Below are 24,090 nucleotides of genomic sequence, written 5' to 3'. Positions count from 1 at the left end.
TTCATAAATTGCATGTCCCCAAAATAGTCCAAACCTAGAATTAGGTCTCGGTTTGAGATTGTTGTGATAGAACCCCATCACTATAAAGAAGCGCAGGACAGATTTCAAAGCACTAACAATCCAGTCTAGAAATTCCAGTATATGAAGCTGCCTTAGGTTAGTCATTTTGATGATGGCTCGGCTCTGCTCATGAAATTGGCATTATGTGTAAACATTTCTAATGGAATATCTCAGGTATAGAAAAGTAGAGATTTCCATAGTTCCGGTTCAGTCCTTGGGTGCTTATTTTTTTGTATTTTCCTTCACAACATAAATATAATGTTCTGGAGACAAAGCCTCAAAAGGGTTGTGGGTGGTGGATGTAATCAGCACACCTAAAATCATGAACCTGAGCAAGAGTTTCTCTGACAAATATGTTCCCATACATCAGGATCATACTGGCTTCCTAATCACAAATGAAGGCCTCCCTCATGTCCTTTCGAAAAAGCCTTAAGACATGGCTGTTCGAGAGGGCATTTAATTAATTAAGTGCTAAACAACAAAACAATACGGTAATGAGAACTGGAATGGAACAAGGAATATGAGACTGGCTATAATTCCACTAAGAGACAAAGCGGATTTTTAGTGTAGTCTGTAATTTGTTGTATTGTTTATATGTTGTTGAAAATGGCTTTTGTAATTGTCTTTTATGTGTACTGTACGCCGCCATGAGTCGCCCTTACGGGCTGAGAATGGCGGTTAATAAGTGCATCAAATAAATAAATAAATAAATAGATTAAAAGAATCCTCCTAGTCATCTTCAGCCTACCCTGTGTTTAAATATACATATGTTATTCCTGACTGCTGAAGATTTCTTGGCACACATTTTGTAAGTCTTCATGGTCTTATATAAACAAATATCAGTGCTTCAAAAAGTTCTGAACTTTTCTGATTGGCAAGAAGACAAGAGATCAAACTTAATAACTTGTCACTAAGTGACAGGATAGTGAAGCAAATACTAAATCGTATGTAAATAAGAAAGCAGCTGCTATTTTTTTGGTTTATGACATCATTAATGAGCTTCTGCTTAATACAGTAGAAATGTTTCTTAGAGCAAGCTTTCCTTCTGTTCCAGAAAAAAGGACACAAACTGCCAATACAGTTTTCCAGTCCAAAGAGTTACTTCTAGGTTAGATGGGTCAATAATCTGACCCAGCATACAACTATATTGTAAAATTAATTCAGTTTGACACCACTTTAGCTGTGGTTTAATGCTGTGGAATCCTGGTATCTATAGTACCAATATTCTTTGGCAGAGAATGCTAAGGGCCTTATAAAACTGCAGCTCCCCTGATTTCATTGCACTGAGCCATGGTATATGAAGTGATGTCAAACTTCAACAATATAAATCCACCTTCAGCTTCCTTCCCTATGTTTTCTGTTATATATGTAGAATCCAATATATTATACATACATCTATGCATTAATTATATCATAGTTTAATGAAATACTATGTTTACTCAAATCTAATACTTAATGTTTTTTGGCTAAATTATATTGTCAAAATTGAGATGCGCATTAGATTTGATGGTGCACTAGAATTACATACGCAAACCCTCTTGAATCATTGGGCAAGCGATCCCAACTTGGGACACAGGAGAGAGAAGCGGTGGTGGCCGTGAAAAGGCTAGTGGAAAACTGCCGCCCCACCATCTTCCCACCATCTTCCCACCAGCCTTTTCATCACCACCTCGCATTACACTCAATTACAGTAGATAATATTTTGTAGTGTGCTGTTTTACCTTTTCTGTGACTATTTTTCTTTGTATTTAAATTTAAAGTGATCAGCTAACAATGAATAAGAATTGTCTTTTTGATGTCTGAACGGACATTGTTTTCCTTACCTGCAGTAAAAATGGAGTAAATACCTGAAATTGAGTGTGGAATCGATTATATTTATGCTTGCTTGTTTCCCTTAATTTCAATATATAATAATATTTTGTCTTTAAAAAACCAACTGATCCCTTCATATTTTTTAAATAAATTTCTTGCAGACATAAGTAGAGCGACACAAATCTCAATAAGGAAATTCCACTTATATTTTCTACTCAATATAATGTACCTTATTTACTTAACTTTACCAATTCCAGTTCCACTGTTATCAACCATTTGTGTCCAGCAGTTTTTCTTCACTCCCTCCACCCACTGGGAACATTTGTATCTTCGAGTATTATTTTAATTGATCAATTGTGCAGAGAGTGTGATTTAGTTCTTTATGTTTTCTTTTCCCTTTTTCTCTAGCTATCAGAGCTCCCCATTTCGAGTTCCAATTCTTCTTACAACTTTTTGTGTATTTCATCCTCCCTTCAAAAATATAATCCTGGAACATACAGTCTACTAAATATTCAAACATTTTTTTAAATCCCATTTTTCCTGCTCCTTCCAGCTCAAGGCTACTGTTACTTGAGCCACTTCTATCATGTTTTATGATATCTGCCCATTTGTTAATGTTGCTCTTGCCCTCGGTTTTTTGAATAAAAACTACTTTTTTTTTTTCAGCTCTACTTTTTGCCCTAATAGTTCTTCCATCTCTATCTTTATTTTATTATCTTTTCACAGCCCCGCCACATATGCATAAAAGTCAATTTCACCACATTTGTGTCAACATAGTTTTGACAATGATTTAGTTATATGGGCTAATTTAAGTGGGGTTCTGTACCATTTGGTCAATATTTTCCATTGTATCACTTTGGTCCTAATATGTTTAATTTTTAAAATTGAATTAATTCAGTATTCAATGCAGTTTAAATCCTCTTTTAAACTGCATTGTTTAAACACATTGCTGTTTAAATCCTCTTTCCATATCTCTTTTTTTTAATTAATTATTTATTAGTTTTTCTTTTACAGTGAAAGAGGGAGAACAATCGTTCAGATAGAAAACTCCTACCTTTTCCTATCTCCCCAATGCCTTCACCTACTACCCACCCACCCCACCCCCGCTCCTCACGATATGACCTATCTATCTTTCCATATCTCAACTAATGTTTGTTTCAGTTTATGTTAAATTCCCAATAAATAAAATAGATATACACCCAATACGGATATTAGATAATAAAAATGAAGAGATATTTGGCAAAATGATAAAAAAAACTTAAAGCAAAGTGGAATGAAATTGATTGGTGACCTCTTAAAAACAGATGGGACAATTAAAGATTGAGATATCATAAAAGACAAGTGTGGGCAAAGCAATTGGCTGTTATGGAATGGTTTGAAACATAGAATTATAGAGTAGAGGAGAAAGAAAAGTCCAGAAACAGGTTTTGATCAGATATTAAAATGGAAATTAGGGAAGAAGAAATGCTTGATGGGTTTCATTTATAAGAAAATAGCCAAAAAACAAAAACCAGCTGATTGCTTGATGAACATAATACACAATTGGCAAGCTATTATGTTTTCCTTTTCAGGTGAGCTTCAATCCACAAGATAACACTCAAGTCTGTGTTACAGGAAATGGAATTTTTAAACTTTTCAGATACACAGAGGGAACCTTAAAACAGACTAACTTTGTGCGGGGAGAGCCTCAAAATTGCCTGTCCCATGCCTGGCTCTCTGAAGAGAAGGTGATTGTGGGAACTGACACAGGCAGGCTCTTGTTATTTGATTCTGGTGATCTACGCTGGGAGACCAGTATTGAGCGCAAAGAGCAAGCCTCTGCAGCATCAAAAGAGGAACACATGCAGGAATCAACAGATAGGTAAGGCAATGTTCAAACTGTTGACCCTAGAACTGCCAATGTGTTTCAGGAGGAATTGTGTTTGACTGTGAATGCCAAATCTTAGTTAAAGCTGTCGCAACTGTGGCCCCTTCCATGCAGCTGAATAAAACCCCACATTTTCTGCTTTAAACTAGAATATATGACAGTGTAGACTCAGATAACCCAATTCAAAGCAGATATTGTAGGATTTTCTGCCTTGATATTCTGGCTTATATGACTGTGTGGAAGGGCTCTGAGTTATTGGCCGAAGACAGCTCACAGTCTCTGTGTCCTTCTACACAGCCATATAACCCAGAATATCAAGGCAGATAATCCCACAATATCTGCTTTAAACTGGGTTATCTGACTCCACACTGCCATGTAATCCAGGTGCCTTCAAAATTTCAATCCTGTATACATTCATTGTAAGCCAGCATCCACTTTTAAGTATTCCCCACTCAGAGCGAAGTCTCATTGAGCAAATTGTTAGAGAATGTGCATAACTTCTGACAAGGCATAATAGGATTGAGCTTTCAGTCTGTTGTAAAGTGGACCTAACTTAATTATAAGATGGTTGGAGGATGTAAAACTTCAAGGGGTTGGGCTTTATAATCACTTCCAATTCTGTGATTATCTGTAAATATGTCTAAATGGAATTCTGTATAAAGAAGTATATTTTAATTAAAATGTACTGATTTCTGTAAAGAAATGCACTGAATCTTGATCCTAAAATGTAAAACATGTTTACTAAGAAATAAGCTCAGCTGAGTTCATGAAAACAATCTCTCATGATTATGCACAAAATTAAAACATTCAAAGCACAATTGTTTAGGTGAATCTGGTATCAATACTAGGAACTGGCCAATGTTAAAGCAAGATAAAATGAAGGGAAGACATTCTTAATACACAACTGGCATTTGAAACTTACCTCATTTCTCTTTTTGGTGCCATTTTCTAACCAATTTCTTTTTACAGCCTCATTGAGTATCCTCCTACCTCTTCCCCTGAATACTCTGCTGAACTGCTTTGTGAAACAGAAGCACAGCAGCAAGCATCTCTGCCCCATGTCTCTGCTGTTGCTGCATACTCTAAAGGATTTGCTTGTGCAGCTGGCCCAGGAGTCGTTCTACTGTTTGAAAGGTCAGAGGAGAAAGAAGGTTACAAAGAATGCCGAGAAATACGGGTAGGAAAGAGTCCTGACATGTATCATGTTCTAATGTGATGCTCTCTGTACCACAGACTAGAGTGTAGCAGTCAATAAAGGGGATTGGGGATGGGGGGGGGGGGGGAGAGATAACACAGACTTAAGTTGTGCTGAATATTATTCTGTTAAATGTTAACATTTTAGTTAATGTAATAGAGCAGATGTTGTCTGTGAAAATATATTCCTTCTTCAGCAGAACTGAACTCAAAGAGGATATGTGACTAAATAGTTCAATTAAGCTGGTTTCTTTGCTAGATTCCACAAGATGAATGCAGCAATGATCCAAGCCAGTCAGACAAACAGGAGATTGTGTGTATTGCCTTCAGCCCTGCAGAGGAGTCTCTCCTCATCAGCACTAATAAAAACCAGGTCTATTTACTCTCCATGTCAGCAGCTGAGATAAGCAAGGTGAGTTAATTTTGACCACTACAAAAACGAGCAGTCTACCAATGAGACTATGTTAAAATAATCAACACAGCAATATTTAAACCAGCTGTAGGAATTGTGTGGTCCTCTAAGTGTTAGACAGCAGTTCCCAGTGTTCCTCATCATTAGTTATTCTGACCGAGATTGGTCAGACTTGCACTCTATCAACATCTCAAGAATGACATGATTCCTATCCTGACTTAGGACCCTTCCACACAGACATAAACCCAGAATATCATGGCAGAAAATCTCACAATATCTGCTTTGAACTGGGTTATCTGAGTCCACACTACCATATATTCCAGTTCAAAGCAGATAATGTGGGATTTTATTCAGCTGTGTGGAAGGGGGCTTAAGTCCTTGAAGGAAGGATTAGCAACGTAAAAATGAAAATTCACATAACACAGTCCTTCTTCCACAAACAACAGTCATCTGTTGCTCGTGTAAGGTACTAGTCACCATATAGCATGAGTGAGCCAGGTGCAACTTACAAGCCACATACAGCCCTTGGAGCCCAAAAATGTGCTCCGAAGTCATTCAAAGTCCCCAGTCCCCTAAAAAAATAAAAAACTTTTATCAGAGTTTTTTTGCCCTTCTCATATCCCTCCAAATTGTTCAAAACAGCAGTAAAATACTGCCGTTTTAGTCCAGTCACCAACATACCTTAGAAACATGACAAAGTCAGGCAAAATTGGGTTGTTCTAGGTTTTTCGGGCTGTATGGCCATGTTCTAGAAGCATTATCTCCTGGCGTTTCACCTGCATCTATGGCAAGCAATCTCAGAGGTTGTGAAGGTCTGTTGGAAACTAGGAAAATAGGGTTTATATATATGTGTGTGTGTGTGTGTGTGTATGAACAAGATAGGTTCTGTAAGTTAAATTTGTTTGTAAATTGGAACAGGTTTGTAAATTGGTTGGTGTTACACTTAAGAAATGTACCTGTTCTGATTTACAAACAAATTTAACCTACAGAACCTATCTTGTTCATTACTTGGGGACTGCCTGTATGCATTATGGGGCCTGAGTATTTAGGCATAAAGATTCAGCTCACCAGAACCCCACTTTCTGCCATATAACAGTGAATCATACATCAATATCAAGTTTGCATGATTCACAGCACATAAGCACTCCCCCCTCCCTTCCAGTGTCCTGGGCATTTGGTCTCTAAAAGGTTCACCATCACTGGCATAGTGCATATGTTTGACTTGCATTGTGTTTAATTTTGTAAGCTACTTGGTGTGTGTCCAGACAGAAAGCATGGAAACAACAACAACGATAATAATAACAAGAAGAAATTAACATATCTATCCTATCACTGGATTGATTTGTAAAAGGATTAGCTGGTGATATTTGTTATGCTGATAGTTCAGTTCTCATCTCACGTATTTTGATGGGCAGCAAGTATGCAACTTTCTCCATATATATGAGGTCTGCTGTTCCCATTCACATTTTATGTATTTATTTTACCAACTGGATGTTTCTACTTGGGCCCTCTCAATTCAGTTGTTCTGTAGCTACTGGCATACAAAATTAACTATACTTTTTTAGCGAAAAATAAAATATATGCAAAAAAAACACAACTTTAGTAGACATCCTTTCTATTTTAATAAATGTAGTGTATAATTTCAGTTCTTCCCTGAAATTAGATAGTCATATTTGTTGCGGTTCGTTAGTTTATATTGAAAATACACAGCAGTCTTCCCAGCTCCAGGCCCCAAGTTGAAGTACACAGAGTATAAAAGGAAAATGTCTTTACTCTGGAGTAGGTAATACATGTAGCTTTATAAAGAAAAATACAGCAGCATTGAAAACACATTGTCCATCGCAGGAGAAAGAAACTTACAACGCAATGTATTAATCTGCTTCTTTCCAGCAATCTTTGTGGAGTAGTTCCATCTCTGATCACTCCATCTCACCTACAACTTGCATCAAGAAAACCTTCACCTGATATACATTCACCTTAACTTGATTGCTACATTGTCCATGTGTTCTTCCTCAACACACATATAAGCAAGAGATGATTCTTGTCAAGACTTACAAAATCATATACTGTAACAATATTGACCTTTTTAGCTAACATTTTTATCTCTCTTTAGGCGGAGATAGCGCACTTTGAATACTTAAACTTCCCTATACATTCTTCTGCCGTTACTGGCTTGGACACCTGCATTCGCAAACCCCTTGTTGCTACCTGTTCACTGGACAAATCTGTCCGCATCTGGAATTATGAAACCAAGTAAGAAGACACACTTGTAATTTTGAAGAACGAAAAAGGACAACAGTGATACATTGCATTCGTACAAATGCTGAAAGTAAAACTTGTAAAATGAAGTTAATTTATGAAAAATACGCAAAACTGTATTATAAAATGTTCACTATGGTAAATGTGGGTGGCCTTTATTATGAAATACGGGGTGCTTAAAGCAACAGCACATAGCGTGTTATATGCGTGTGCTTGTGTAGTCAATACAAAATGTCTGGGTTACCAAACATATAGTAAACAATGGTAGCAACATGCAAAAATACAATAGGAAGAGAATGTTGAACGGTTTATCCATGCTTGATAACAGAAATGGGCAACTTCTAGGAGTTCAGGGGCTTCACTAGTTTCCCTGGGACCTTAGAGGGCTGCACCTAGCATTTTGAGGGTCCAACCCCAAACTGGCCTATCATACACTCAGAGGTCTTTGTGGCAAACAGTTAACCATTTCAAAAGCCCCTGAGCCTGCTTTAGGACCTGGAAAATCCAATCTAAATTCTAGGTTTTTCCTGTTTTAATTTCTGCTTCTCAAGCACACTTCCTGAAACAGACTCAGGAGGCCAAAATGCCCTGAAATGGCCAGTTGCACCACCTTTGTGGCATATAGTTGGCCAATCTATGTCCAAAATAATTGAACAGCCAGAGAGGCACATTTTTCCCTTGCTTTATATCAGTGGTTCCCAACCTTTGGTCCTCCAGGTATTTTGGAGTTCAGTTCCCACAGCTCCTAACAGCTGGGAAGATGGCTCGGATTTCTGGGAGTTGGTCCAAAACAACGGGAGGACCAAAGATTAGGAGCCATTGCTTTATAGGAAGGCATGCAAACAAAATCAGTGCTTAACATCAAGCAGAAACATTTAAATACATCAGATTATTAACCACAGGTTTATGTTAACACATAGTAGATACCCAAGTAATACCTTGTTTTTGTTCACAATTTTCCTAGGTGCATAATGTCATGAATCTAAATCTTGACTCCAAACATTAGCCTAGTTTGCTCCTATAACAATACTGCTTCCTACCTTTTATTTCCTAAACCTTCTCTATGACTACTTTGAAATCATCTGGAGACTAACACTTCTGGTAGATGCCTTCTGTCTACAGCCAGGTATCACTTTGTTGTAGTGTGAGCAAGTAGTGTGATCGTTCCTGTGACTTCAATATTTCTTGTGGGAAATATTATTAGATAATTTTCCTGCCCTGTGTATATGCATTGAACTAGACAGGTATTGTCTTTGACTGTGTCAAATCATCCTTGTTCTCCTTTGTGGTCTGTTTTACAGTATTTGGCCATCTTAAAGAGACTGTGACCATTAATTGTATATGTTGTAGCTTTATTGCAGAGAAGACTGTCCTGTTCATTGACTGACACGATTGTTGTTCCCACAGTTCACTGGACCTATATAAGGAATACCCAGAAGAGGCATACTCACTCACCCTTCACCCTAGTGGTCTCTATGTTTTAGTTGGTTTTGCTGACAAACTGCGACTTATGAATTTGCTTATTGATGACATTCGATCTTTCAAAGATTTCACTGTGCGAGGATGCAGAGAGGTGAGTATTTCAAGGAAGGGAACCAACAAAGACTTTTCAGTGGGAACACCAGTAAGAAATAATATGAAAGAAAACTTTGTGATTGTATTAAAAGTCGCATGGGAAGGGATTTTCATGACATTTTAGGGAGGAAGGTTTGTTACCACACTAGCTCAGGACACGTGTACACACATATAGACTACATATCTTTATTTAGCTAAGAAGCAACAGCAAATAAGTATTGGAAAAATATCTCACATTCTGAGAAACCATTTCCTATTCTAACCCTAGTTCTATCACTTTGGAAGACTAAGTGGATCATAAGGTTTCCAAACCTTTCCTTCAAGCCAAAATGATTGAAGATAAAATGATACAGAAAGAATATTGAAAGATTACTTAAAAATACTCTGTATAGGCATGTGCCTATACATGTGCCTTTACCAGCATGATAGTTGTTGCATTGGGGCTTAACTCCTAATGGATGTTTACATAAGCAATTGGTTAGAATCCCACTATCCACAACCCATGTCCTCAACCTCATCTTCAAGTGGAATGCACTTCTGAGATCCTTCCTAAAGTGGAATCCAGAGATTGAGTCTCACAAGCTTCCCCATTGTGTCTATGGATGTTTTGATTGGCACATTTCTAGCTAAAATATAGCCTTTAAGGCTAAAGTGCATGCATGGAGAGAAAATGATGGTGAAATAATGATGGTGCATTATATGGCAGAGTAGATGGGGCCTAAGAATAAGAGGAGCTACTCACAATGAAGATACATGAAGATGGATAACTGGAAACTGCTTAGCACACTGTCTTCACATTGTGAATATCTATTATTTTCATGAAGAATATGTTTGTGTAGATTTTCCTTTTTCTGCACTATTTTACTATCTCCTCTTTCTTTCTACAGTGTGCCTTCAGTACAGGGGGCCATTTGTTTGCCGCAGTAAATGGAAATGTGATACACATTTACTCCTCCACAACTTTTGAGAATATTATTAATCTCAAAGGTCACAACGGGAAGGTCAGTAGTACCACCTACTGTGTTGGTAAGAATAAGATAAACAGGACATCTTTGAACCTCAAAAGCAATTAAATCTCATAGGAGTTGGTTTGGCTACAACTGATTTTTTTTATTACAAACTAAAGAATAAAAATAAAAGGTTTCCTTCCTCAAAAAGAGGTGTCTGTCAGCTCCAATGTTGTTCAAACTACTTTTCACAAATCATAAGTTCAGTTATTCAGAATTCACATCTATGAAGTAGCTTTAGTTAGAATTAACATTGAATTTAAGCTAGCAAAGTAAAGCATTTTGATGCTACAGTCTGGGAGGAATGAGGAAATTCTGAGTAGATCATGCATTGGATTCTAGTATAAGTCTGTTTGATTTCACCAATATTGTTTATCATCTGTTTTATTTTTACTGGTTAAGTAATGAGACTTAAAATACTTGACATTGCCAAAATTACTACTGCTCTGCCCTAATAATGTGGTAGATAACTACACATTGGGGAAAAGAGATCTTTCCTTCATAAAATACTAGTGAAAAGGTTACCCCAGAATAAAGTACATTGAAGTTGTTCCCATGTAACTGGACAAAAAATTACATGGAATAATTTCACAAGCAATTCCAATAAACAAACAATTTTATACTATTACAATGTATGTGAGAAAAATTAAACATCTTTTAAAAAATATACAGTGGTTTTTACATATTAACAATGGCATCAATAATGAGGAGCCCCTGGTGGCGCAGTGGGTTAAACCCCTGTGCCGGTAGGACTGAAGACCGACAGGTCGCAGGTTCGAATCCGGGGAGAGGTGGATGAGCTCCCTCTATCAGTTCCAGCTCCTCATGCGGGGACATGAGAGAAGCCTCCCACAAGGATGATAAAACATCAAAAATCATCCGGGTGTCCCCTGGGCAACGTCCTTGCAGACAGCCAATTCTCTCACACCAGAAGCGACTTGCAGTTTCTCAGGTCGCTCCTGACATGACAAAAAAAAAAGTGTGACAGCTATAAAGTTAAATCAGAAAGCTTGTAAATGTTGCTGGAAAATAGTATTTTAAAAACTGTTTACTGGTTTCCTTTAAAGAAGTGGTTCTCAACCTGTGGGTCCCCAGGTGTTTTGGCCTCCAAATCCCAGAAATCCCAGCCAGTTTACCAGCTGTTAAGATTTCTGGGGGTTGAAGTCCGAAACATCTGGGGACCCACAAGTTGAGAATCGCTGCTTCAAAAGGTCATAGTAACTGGAGAAAAGAAATTCCAGAAAAATATGAAAAATGGCAAACTGCAAACTCAGACTTGCCATTAACTAGCTGCTGTGATATGCTTGAAGCTTACTTGCTATATATCACATATCATGGCTTTTAGTTTATATTAAAAAATGCTGCTCCTCTTAGTGTTTAGGAATGATTATTCTGATAACTCAGAACCAAATGGTGAATAGAACTGTGGACTTCATCCACTTCCCCGGCGCTCAATCAATCAATTTATTAATGCTCTGACCCATGGTCATATGCATTTACACCAACAGAAACAACACCTTTTATAGCTTGGTCATGCCCATTTTAGAAATCTTGGCCATTGTTTTTGTTGAAGCTGGTCTGATGGAGTTCCAATGCAATTTGTTTTATTCTGTTGTGTTTTATCTTGGTTGTTGTATTTTATAATGCTCCTATTTTAATATGTTTTGTTTTACGGATTGTTTTTGCTTTTATGTATTGTAAATATTTTGTCCCATTTGTAAGCTACCCCGAGTCCCTTCGAGGAGATGGTGGTGGGATATAAGAATAAAGTTCTTATATTATTATTATTATTATTATTATTATTATTATTATTATTATTTTGGTCTAAACTAAAGTAAGAAGTTTGGAAATAGTTGCACTAGGTAACTGGAAACAAAAACAAGCAACAGGCTGTTCTAGAGACTAATGAAGAGCCAGAACATCCTGCATATCCTTATTTTATTTTTGCCATTCCAGGTGAGGTCAGTCGTGTGGAGCATGGATGACTATAAACTGGTCTCCTGTGGCACAGAAGGGGCAGTGTATGAGTGGAACCTCCAGACTGGCAAGAGGGAATCTGAGTGTGTTTTAAAATCCTGCAGCTACAATGGAGTGGCCATATCCCCCGATTCAAAAGTTGTCTTTGCAGTTGGATCTGATCATTCCATCAAGGAGATTTGTGATTCTTCGGTAAGTTCTGGTTGATACAACTATAGCCATACAATATGGGGAGAAGTACATCCATACCAAAGTGAATCCAGTGATGTGACCAGCAACCCCCATTTATAACTTCTAGCAGCTGGGGCTTATTCGTTCCATGTGGTTTCATTGTTCTCTTTCATTTCTCCTGCCATAATGCAGACTTCTTCCATATAGATCATACTATTGTTTTTTTAAAACCTTTGGAGCTGTTCGGGCATGTAGCCGAGGGGGGGGGGGCTTGAGACCCCCCCCCCCCCAATTATCAGGGTGGTCCGCAAGAAGGCCTTACTGGTACATTATTTAAACTGTTATATTTATACATATCATGATCTAATCACCATGCTCAATATATCCCATATGCGTGGGAGTATTGGGATAACGATACAAAAAGTTTGCTAGGGTAGATCCTCTCTCACTCACATTCAGCCCCCCCCCCCCCCCCCCCCCAAATCAAAATCCTGGCTACAGGCCTGGAGCTGTTGGGAAAGGGTGTGCATGCCGTACCTTGTTTGTCCGTGGCTGTATTTCAGAAGAGGGCTGTGTTGTGCATAGTCCAATAAATGGTGATCTCAAAATTGAAATTAGGCAGGACTCCACAGTTTTGGGTATTTCTATTTCAAGTGAAAACTGACATTTTCTTGTTCGTTTCCCTAACTGTTAACTTTATAGTTAGTCTTTTTTAAAAAAAAAAACTCATGGTTTTATGGATTTTATATTTATATATAATTTTATCCTCTGCTGTGGCTTTATACTACCCTAATTAAACATCAGCACCTGGACCTTTTTGTCATGGGCTTGGGCTAGTACAATAAACTATTTAATTTGATTTGAACTAAAAGCAATACATAAGTGTAAAGAAATGTATACATTTCAGCTCACAATATGAACAAAAATGTGCTTGTTTTTTATTCACTTTTATGATTGGGAGAGAAATCTAGGGATCATTGTATACACAGTCACTAGGGAAGGGAGTAACACATTCACTACAGCTGGTGTGGCTGGTGAAATTGTGTACCATTGGCCATATTCCTGTTCAAAACCAGTCCTTTCCCTATGACTTCCTACTTGCAAAACACAACATTATAGAGCTGTCTTTCAGATCCTGCGAGAAGTACCCACATTTGATGTTGTCTACACATGCATAGTGGTAGCTCATTCTGGGCGCATGGTGTTCACTGGAACGTCTACAGGGACCATCCGATCCATGAAATACCCACTCCCTGTCCATAAGGAATACAATGAGTATCAAGCCCATGCGGGCCCAGTCACCAAGGTATAGTACATGTTTTATTCCCCAAGTGATGTTGGTTTGTGGTACGTTTTGTGAAGTTTTTTGTCTATAACTGTACAGCATCTATTAAGACAGGGTTGCACAACTTACATTACAAGATGAGCCGCAAGTGGGCGTTCAAACTTACCTAAATATTTCTCATATAGTAGCTTAATGAGAATGGCAAGACATTAGACACAATAGCGGAAGCCAGGGGGAAATGATGAAAGTAAATTCCATCTAAACAAAACATGAACAACTTGCGCTCTCCTGATGTGGTTAGACTGCGATATCCAGTTGCCTTAGCAAATATAACCAATGTTGATGAATGATGAAACTGCAGTCTGTTAGGGACACAAGTTGCTTGTTACACACCAATTATGCACAGGACACTGAAAAGCTAATAATATTTAAAATGTGCACATACACTCATAGTTTCTCTCCTGACACTACTGGGATCAGAAATAAGCTACAAGATGCAACCTTCCAAAATCAGTGATAAAATGTTACATTTCAGTCTCAGAACACGTCCACCCAAGATGACCTTGCAGGTAAGTTGTCACAGTTTCAGTGTCAAGAGGAATGGCAGTAATGGGGATATCAGAAGTAAAAGTACAAAGAGTTGGGCTTTTGCAATATTTTATATCTTAAAGTACACCAAAACTTGTGTAGTTTAACCTAGCAAAGCTCCCTACAGCCTTCAGTTTTCAAATTGACTTTACACTCTAGCAGTTTCTCTTGAAATTGAAAGTACAAGCAGAAGCAGTGCAACAAGAGATTTTGTTGCTGTTTCTGTGCTTGTAATAGGGAAAGCCATTGCCAAAGGTACTAGGTTGTGTTTCAGCGTACATTTTTTATGAATTCAGAGAGGAAATCTGCTGATTCTTTCCCTTTGACTCTCCAGTTGTTATTTCTCAGTGTGGCTCTGTTTTTCCTTCCTCCCCACTCCTAGATGTCCATAACTTCTGATGATCAGTTTCTGCTAACATCTGCAGAAGATGGCTGCATAATTATCTGGAAAGTATATGACAAAGAAGGGCGAGGACTGAAAAGAGAAAGAGATGTGCCATATTCTGATGAAGTGTTGATTACTAGAACAGACATGGAAGAAAAGGTCAGTATAGAATTCCTAATTATTGCTTTAAGGATCCTCAAAGCATCAACAGTTTGAATATAATCTAATCCTTACTGGACAGCATTCCTCCAGTGTAGTCACAAAGTTTAGGTCAGTATGTACTCAACTCTAATCTCCAAGGTGTTTTGAACTTTCACTCCCAGAATCCCTGCTCATTGGCCAAGACAGCTGAAGCTTCTAAGAGTTGAAGTCCAAGACACGTGGTGGACCAGAGTTTAGGAATCACTGGTTTAGATAAACCCGTCACGAAGGATAAAAAGGTTCTAAACCTAAACCTTTTCTCTTTACTCTGAGCTGCACTTCTCTTTGTGTCCTCAAAAGTTGCCTCACATTTACAGTAAATGCCAGTAGCAAACAACTGTACCTATATAGGTATGGCTAGAAACATATATGTGCTGTCTTAACACATGGTCAATTTTTAACTGTACATAAAAAGCTGGTCCATGAGGTCACGAAGAGTCGGAAGCAACTGAACAAATAAACAACAAACAAAGTTCTGTATGCATTTTCCATGACAAATTTAGGATTAATTCCCACAAAGCAGGGGTGCACAAAGTGTAGCCATGGAGAGAGGCGTGGACCTCCCACTCTGCACTGCCTATAGTTATGGTTCCAAGTTGCTCTGAATTACCCAGAGCACCATTTTTGGCAGAAAAGGGATTAATTTCCTATCCAGAAAGCCTGCAGCAACAGCCCTTCACTTTTGAAATAGATTTTAATGCAGCCACAGTTTGACATTAGGAATTACTTTTTTCTTCCCTTTAACCAGAAGCAGGTTTTCAGATACAGTTGGCAGGTTGGTTTTTTGGTTGATTGGCTAGTATTTGGGGACACCCCATAGAGACACCTGAACTTTCCAAACCTGGTTATTCGTCCTGTACACACTTGCCTGGATAGACATTCCATTGAACTCATTGGGACCTCCTTTTGAATAGACATATAGAATCATAGAGTCTGAAGAGACCATATGGGCCATGCAGGAAAAACACAAAGTACTCCTGACATCCAGCCTCAGTTTAAAAGCCTCCAAAGAAGGAGCTTCTATCACACTCCGAGGCAGTGAATTTCACTGTTAAATAGACTGTAGAATTAATAAATAAATCAGCACTAAGATAAAGTCATTGCAGGCTGTTGTAGACCAAGAAATTTTTGTATTATTTCATACTTATATCTGAATGCTTTTTGATGACTTTTTTTTAACACTATTCTAATCACTTCCTCTTCAGACCCAGGTCATGGTAGAACTGAAAACACGTGTAGAAGAGCTGAAGATGGAGAATGAGTACCAGTTGCGTCTGAAGGACATGAACTATAATGAAAAGATTAAGGAATTAACCGAAAAATTCATCCAGGAAATGGAATCACTGAAAACCAAAAACCAGGTGTGGAAAAAGCAGCAGTTGCATTTTCATCATTGTAACATCTCCCATTTAGACACTGTCTTTTCCCAGCATACAGTGATTTGTTGGAAATGAAGAGCTGATATGCTTAGTTTCAAATGGGATTTTCACTCTTATGTTTTTCAGGTATTAAAAACAGAGAAAGAAAAACAGGAAGTACAGCACCGAGAGCAAGTTGCAGACCTAATGGAAAAACAAGCAAGGGAGGTGCAAGATCTAGGTTAGAAGGAACTTAACACTTCCCTTCATAATGCAAGAAAGAACTCACAATAAAAGAAGAAGAAGAAACTTCAGTGTTTTGAAAAAAAATCACAATCCTTTTTTTCTTTCCATACCAAAGGAGTAATTGTCTTGCTTCAGTTGCTTCAGTCTACATAGGCATATTGAAAATTTATTTGAAAGTAATTTAAATGAACCCGTATTTTCTTATAATCCTGTCTCCCTATCAGTGAAGGCAGGGAGAAGTGAAACACTTCGCTTAAAAGGATAAAATAACTAAGAAAGATGACACTAATATATAAGTTTTTATAGCCTTGGGATACATTGAATTTGGTGCATATAAAGAAATAGCTAAATACTTCAGTCATAGAGTGCTCTTTCAGTTCTTTATCTGTCATTAAAGGAAATCTCTTTGTGTTTCTGGCCAGAATTGATGCACATAATAAAATATGGGGATGTACACAATACAAATACACAAAAAGGGAACACAGATACATACAAATTAAACAAAAAATTAATGCACAGATCACAGTAAGATTAATTGAATTTTTCAAAAACAAATATGGCTTCTTGGCCATGTAGAGCATTTACTCTACACTCCTGATTTGCCCATCTATGTAGTATGATTATTGTACAAACTGCAAAATGTGGCACAAACTTTATCATAACATCTGCAGAGGATTCCTCTATATTCCAGGATTCCTTTTAGGAACTGGGTAGGGGAACATTTATTATTTCACATGGCTGGCATTGGAACTAAATTGTTAAAAGCTGTTGTGTAGACATACCACCAAAGATAACATACATAGAGATCCAAAACTAGTTATAATCTAGAAATGTTCTAGGCTAAATGAAATAATATTGTCTTCACAAGGCCAAGCATGAAGATATGAGAATCTAAAATAGTTCCCTTATTAGTAATTTGGTGAATAAGCACGATTTTTTTTTTAAAAAAAAACCCACAATATTATATAATTTATTATTTTTTTCTGTTTTCTTTTAATTTGTTATTCTGGTCAGAATCTGGCAACAATCAGAAGTTGTTGCTTGAATATGAGAAGTATCAGGAATTGCAAATGAAATCCCAACGCATGCAGGAGGACTATGAGAAGCAGGTCCATGAAATGGAAGAGAGCAAGAGCCAGGCAATGGAGGAACTAACAGAATATTATGAAGCAAAGTTGCTTGAAAAAACCACAATGCTGGAACAGGTATGAGCTAGGGACAACATCCCCAGAGTCAGTATTATTGCATTCCGTGATTTGATCTTAGTCCTGTGTCCTGAAGTGCATATAATTAACACTTTAAGTATCATATTACCTTTGCATCCCTATAACATTGTTATCCATCTCAATATGTGGGCTACTTGGCCTGTAGTAATGGACTGAGTTCATTTTTGAATATTTTGTAGAATATGGCGGTATAGCCATCTGGTCCGGGGGCCTTATTGTTTTTTAATTTGTGAATTGCTATGTCAATTTCAGGCATGGATATGGAGCCATTAAGTAATTCGCTTTGTTCCTCTCTTAATTTTTGTAGATTTAACTTGAATATATATTTAGTGATTCGTTCTTTTGAGATATTCTTTGCTTTATATAATTCTTTGTAGAATTTTGTAAATTTGTTTATAATCTCATTGCCCTCTGTATATATTTTCCCCTCTTCTTGTATCTTTGTCATCAATTGTTTTTGTTTACTTTTTTAAAATTTGTTTGCCAGCCATTTACCGATCTTATTAGCATTTTGGAAGTGATTTACTCTCATGAATTTCATTTAGGTTTCCAATTTTTCTGATTGTAATAATTGTTATTGCTTTTTTAGCATTTCCAGGTTGGCTTTTGTTTTTTTTGTCTTTGGGATTTTTTTTAGGAGTTCTTCTCCTTTATTTAATTCTTCTAGTATTCTTTTTATATTTATATTTTTGTTTGCATTGTTAATAGCATTCTGCTGGATAAATTATCCTCTCATTACTACTTTCATAGTTTCCCATTGTGTCATTTTGGAGGTTTCTTCCTCTTTGTTTAAATCTAAATATTCTACTAATAGCTCTCTATTCTTTTCTATTTTTTTTCATTAGTCAAGAGATTTTCCTTTAATCGCCACCTGAATTGAGTTTCTTTTCCTTTTATTGTGTATTCTATACCACAATGGTCAGAGAATGTTCTGGCTAGTGACTTAATGTTTTTAATCTAGTAGCTACTAAACTTGTGGCCCATACCATGTCTATGCGAGACCACGATTCATGTCTCCCAGAGTAGTAGGTGTAGTCTCTTGTTTCTCTCTTACTGTGTCTTCATATGTCCTTTAAGTTAAGATCTTCTAAATAAGATACGATTTTTTTGGACTTCTATCAGATTTATCTAGTTTTAGGTCTACCACTCCATTGAAGTCCCCCCTAGAAAAGAAAACAATCCCTAAATCGTGGGAGAAGGCAAATATTACGCTAATACACAAAGAAGGCACTGACCCTGCTGAAATTAAAAATTATCAGCCTATATCTCTGCTAAATAATGACTATAAAATTTTCGCAATTATCATGGCAAAAAGATTTTAAAACTTTCTAAAAAACTGGATATCAGAAGAGCAGACAGGGTTCTTGCCAAACAGGCAAATTAAAGATAATACACGAATATTGATTGACACAATAGAATATTATGAAAAGCACAACGAAAAACAATTGGCTCTACTCTTTATTGATGCCGAAAAAGCATTCGATAAGGCAAATTTGGATTATCTAAAATGGTTATTAAAAGAAATTGATATCGGATTCAAATTTATGAATGCTATAGAAGCTATCTACACAACACAAAAAGCAACCCTAATAATAAATGGCCAAGAATCAAAAACTCTAATAGACATCACTCAAGGAACACTTCTTTTCATTTTGGTAATGGACAATTTGATTAAAAGTATAAACGATGATAAAAAAATTACAGGGAATGAAAATTTCAAAACAACAGTATAAATTGAGAGTTTATGCCGATGACGTAGTATGCATTATCGAAGACCCCTTAAAGAGTATTAACGATTGGTTAGACAAGATCGAAAATTTCGGAAATGTAACAGGCTTCAAATTAAATAAACAAAAAACAAAAATGATAGCTAAAAACATGGATAAAAAGACCAAAGATTTATTACAAGAAAAATCAGGTATCAAAATAGAAAATAACATAAAATACTTAGGCATCATCATAACACAAAATAACACAAAATTATTTAAAAAAAACAATTATGAAGCACTATGGAAAACAATAAAAAATCTAGAAAAGTGGAAATTTCAGAATATCTCACTTCTTGGATGTATATCAGTAATCAAAATGAATGTCCTCCCTAAACTCTTATTTCTTTTCCAAACACTACTGATCATCAGAAATGACCACCTATTTAAGAAATGGAATTCCGATATAAGCAAATTTATTTGGAAAAACAAGAAAGCAAGGATCAATATAAAAATCTTAACAGATGAAAAAAAAAGAGGAGGCTTGGGCTTACCAAATTTAAAGGCATATTACGAAGCCTGCAATTTAGTGGGAATTAAAGAATGGGCTACTCTGAAAAATCATAAACTACTAACTCTGGAAGGGCACGACCTTAGAACAGGCTGGCATGGCTACCTTTGGCGTAATAAAAGAAAAATCAAAAAGAGCTTTAGTGACCATTACATCAGAGCAGCATTAATAAAAACATGGGGAAAATATAAAATGAGACTATATAATCAAACCCCAATGTGGATATCTTCCACAGAAGCTACCCATAAAAGAGAGATGGGCAAGGAAAACTGGCTAACCTACCAGCAAATCTTGAAAAAAACAGAAGATAACAAATTAGTCCTAAAATCCCTAGAAGAGATAAAACAAATAAATGAAAAACTGACTTGGCTTCAATACCATCATATCTATCAAACCTTTAAAGAAGATGAAAAAATTCTCACAAGACAGAGGACTCTGGGAAATAATTATGCAAAAAGATTAAATTATTAGAATTTTATATCAACAGTTATTAATTTGGTCAACAGAAGAAGAACAAATAAAAGACTGTCAAATTAAATGGGCCAAAGGCATAGGACATAATATACTTATAAAACAGTGGGAAGAAATTTGGAATTTCAAAATAAAATACACAATTTCTAACGACCTCAGGGAAAACTGGTACAAAATGTTCTTTAGGTGGTACCTCACCCCGGAAGAATTAGCCAAATTTAATAAAACCTTATCAAATAGCTGCTGGAAATGTAAGAAAGAAATAGGCACATTCTTTCACTCATGGTGGAGCTGTAAACAAATAAAGAAATACTGGAAATAAATACATCTATTAATCCAAAAAATACTAAAGACAAAATTTACTGAGACACCAGAAATGTATTTATTAGGGATATCAAACACAAAATTGAATGATAATCAAGAGAAAATGTTCTTCCTTCTAAGCACTGCAGCGAGAATACAACTAGCAAAAGTATGGAAATTAAAAGAAATTCCAGCAATTGAGGAATGGATAATAAAAATATTTGATTTAATCCAAATAGATCGCCTGTCCCAGAGACTGAATAAAACACCAGGAAAAAAGCAAACAGACTGGTCAGGTTTTAAAGACTTTATTCTATCAAGGAAAATACCCTTACTTATCAACTTGTCCAATCTATGAAGAGGACAACAAGAACACCTTACAGTCGGGAAAGCTGAAGAAGAAACTGAAGCTACGACGTGCAACACTTTCCGAAGAGGACTGGGAAGTCCACCAATAAACTCCTTTTTTTTTTGTTGCTACCTCCCACTATTTGACTTTCCTATTTCCCACTTTTTCCACCTTTTCCACCTCTCCTTCTATAAAGCATATGTTCTCCCTCTTTCGATGTAAATATCTAGAAAAATTGCACAATAAAAAATACAAATTAAAAAAAAATATGTGGGCTACTTCAGGATCCTGCATCTATCAGCCAAACCCTGATAACTGTTTAATCCCCAACAGTTTTATGAAGACTCCTTTTACTTTTTTCTCTTTCTTTTGCCCTTTATCACTTTCAGTCTCAAAATGATGCAAGACAACAGCTTCGCGAATTTGAGGAAACAAAGAAACAAATTGAAGAAGATGAAGATAGAGAAATCCAGGACATCAAAATAAAATATGAGAGGCGGCTTCGAGAGGAAAGAGAATCCAATCTGCGGCTAAAGGGAGAGACGGGAATAATGAGGAAGAAGGTAGGCTCAGCTTTTGGGGTTGTCATGCTCTTTGTTTATTTGTATATATTTGTATAATATTCAAATGCCACTTTATCTACTGCCAAACTAACAATTCAGGTTATGTGTAATTGCATATATAAGGCAAGAGTAAATAAAATAATAAATCAAGTAAAGTTGCCTGTGTATACACACATGCATACTTTGAATGTATTAAATCACAATGGTTTATTATCCCAGGCATACTTAATACAACTTATTTTTTTGTGGGAGATATAAGGTAAAGTAACACAGTACAAGAAGTAAATATGGAATATGTATATTCGACATTTGGAAGGGCCTAGTCTACGAGTTTCGATCATGTGATTTTAATGTTTTTATTAGGTGTTTTTAATTTTTATAATTCATGTTTAAATGTCCTATTATCTTATGGAGAATTTGTCCGAATGTATTTTATGCTTAGTCATATGTTGCTTGATTTATGATTTGGTGTATGTATGTAAAGCATTGAATTTTGTCATTATTTTGTAAACCGTTTTGAGTCCTCCCAGGGGTGAGAAAAGCGGTATATAAACACTGTAAATAAATAAATATAATGCACAGTTGTTTGGAACAAGTATCTACCTGGAGTTGCTTTGAAATAATAGAGCAGAGGTCTCTCGGGGCTTTACCTTTCACATTATACATATTATTATCAACAGCAGTTTGATTCATATCCTACCTTTTCCCCCTCAAAGCAGTTTACACATTTAAAAGATTGTAACTACAACATATTGAAAACATATGCTTTAAAAGATTATAAAAACAATACAATTCAACAATATAGCTTTTACTGCCCCTTTTCAATCCTATATTTTTGCTTATCAACAGAAGGAGAGCAAGAAGGGACAATTCCTGCCTCCTTAGGGGGGGATTTCCAAAGTGTTGATGCAGCTATTCATAAAGCCCTCTCTCTTGTTCCCATACTGGTGAAGATGGCAGGACCTAGAGAAGGGCCTCTCTTGTGGATCCAAGGTCCAGGCAGACTTATATTGAGAGATACAATCTGCAAGATCCAAATCTGGTATATACTTTACAATCCCCATGTTGGCACAGCAGGTTAACCCACTGAGATGATGAACTTGCTGACCAAAAGGTTGGCAGTTCAACTCTGAGGAGCGGGGTGAGTTCCCACTGTTATGCCCAGCTTCTGCCAACCTAGCAGTTCAAAAACATGCAAATGTGAGTAGATCAATAGGTACTGCTTCTACGGGAAGGTAACAGCCCTCCATGCAGTCATGTTTGCCACATGACTTTAGAGGTGTCTACAGACAAAGCTGGCTCCTCAGCTTAGAAATGGAGATGAGCACCCCCCCCCCCCCCCCCCAGAGTCGGACAAGACTAGACTTAATGTCAGGGGAAACTTTTACCTTTACCTTACTTGGTAAAAATCTATTTTTGGTGTGATTAATAGTCTCTTATATCTTTCTACAAGGAAATTGAGACATTAAGTTTGATTTGATTGGTTCTTGCCTGTAATTCATGTTACTATTACTGAGTGACATAGTGGTAAAGTAGCTGCAGCCTGACAAATAAAATATCTTTTTCTCACTAGTTCAACAGTCTCCAGAAAGAGATTGAAGAACGCTGCAGTGACATTGAAGGATTGAAGCTGGAGATACAGAAACTGCAAGGAATTATTAAGGCCTTAGAGAAGGACATCCTGGGACTGAAAAGAGAGATTCAGGAAAGAGATGAAACCATCCAAGACAAGGTGAAGTTCCTGGAGAGGGTTGGCTATGCTTCGTATTCAGGTTTCTTTTTTTCCAAACCATTACTTTCAGCTGTAACCCGCCGTGACGCCAGGTTTGGGCCCCCTGGTGGCGCAGCGGGTTTAGCCGCTGAGTTGTTGAACTTGCTGACCGAAAGGTTTGTGGTTCGAATTTGGGGAGAGTGATGAGCTCCCGCTGTTAGGCCCAGATTTTTCCAACCTAGCGGTTCGATAACATGCAAGTGTGAGTAGATCAATAGGTACCGCTCCTGCGGGAAGGCAATGGTGCTCCATGCAGTCATGCTAGCCACATGACCTTGGAGGTGTCTACACACAATGCCAGCTCTTCACCTTAGAAATGGAGATGAGCACCACCCCCCAGAGTCAAACACAACTAGACTTAACATCAGGGAAATCTTTACCTTTACCTTTACCTTCAGCTAAATTTGGTGTTCAAATATTTGATTGGTGGGAAAGAACAAACCTTCTCAACCAGGATTTTCTGTCTGGCATTCAGTCAGAGGGTTGGAGCTTGGAGTTCTCTATTCCTTTTTTTCCATGTTCTTCTAATCTCCACAACACAATTGCTTTCACACAAATCACTTCTGCATCCGTTGTCCCTGATTGAAGATAATTTCTTTAGGCACTGTGCATTCGCACCCAAGCTGCTTTAAATGACTTTAGCATTAACGTGTCCTAATTTTATGTCAGCTTGGAGGATGCTGGATTACCTTCCTGTTTGTGCAAGGAACCCCACGGAATCAATGTGCACACT

At 37.1% G+C, this 24,090-nt stretch overlaps 1 protein-coding gene across 1 annotated transcript in view; it reads left to right on the top strand.

The window, feature by feature from the left end:
- Window positions 1-24,090, top strand: part of CFAP57 (cilia and flagella associated protein 57) — a 34,114-nt gene that overhangs the window by 3,891 nt on the left and 6,133 nt on the right. Inside the window, exons 3-16 of the mRNA XM_060773283.2 lie at window positions 3,444-3,733; window positions 4,709-4,916; window positions 5,193-5,345; window positions 7,459-7,598; window positions 9,012-9,177; window positions 10,067-10,180; window positions 12,143-12,355; window positions 13,467-13,640; window positions 14,590-14,751; window positions 15,999-16,154; window positions 16,299-16,392; window positions 17,412-17,602; window positions 21,413-21,586; window positions 23,160-23,318. Of these exons, the coding sequence (XP_060629266.2) occupies window positions 3,444-3,733; window positions 4,709-4,916; window positions 5,193-5,345; window positions 7,459-7,598; window positions 9,012-9,177; window positions 10,067-10,180; window positions 12,143-12,355; window positions 13,467-13,640; window positions 14,590-14,751; window positions 15,999-16,154; window positions 16,299-16,392; window positions 17,412-17,602; window positions 21,413-21,586; window positions 23,160-23,318 (2,394 nt within the window). The remainder of the gene's footprint in view (window positions 1-3,443; window positions 3,734-4,708; window positions 4,917-5,192; window positions 5,346-7,458; window positions 7,599-9,011; window positions 9,178-10,066; window positions 10,181-12,142; window positions 12,356-13,466; window positions 13,641-14,589; window positions 14,752-15,998; window positions 16,155-16,298; window positions 16,393-17,411; window positions 17,603-21,412; window positions 21,587-23,159; window positions 23,319-24,090) is intronic.

This window comes from Anolis sagrei, chromosome 4, assembly GCF_037176765.1.
Source record: "Anolis sagrei isolate rAnoSag1 chromosome 4, rAnoSag1.mat, whole genome shotgun sequence".
Classification (NCBI taxonomy): Eukaryota; Metazoa; Chordata; class Lepidosauria; order Squamata; family Dactyloidae; genus Anolis; species Anolis sagrei.
Note: the sequence above shows the minus strand (reverse complement) of the source record. Positions and strands in the feature narration are given on the sequence as shown.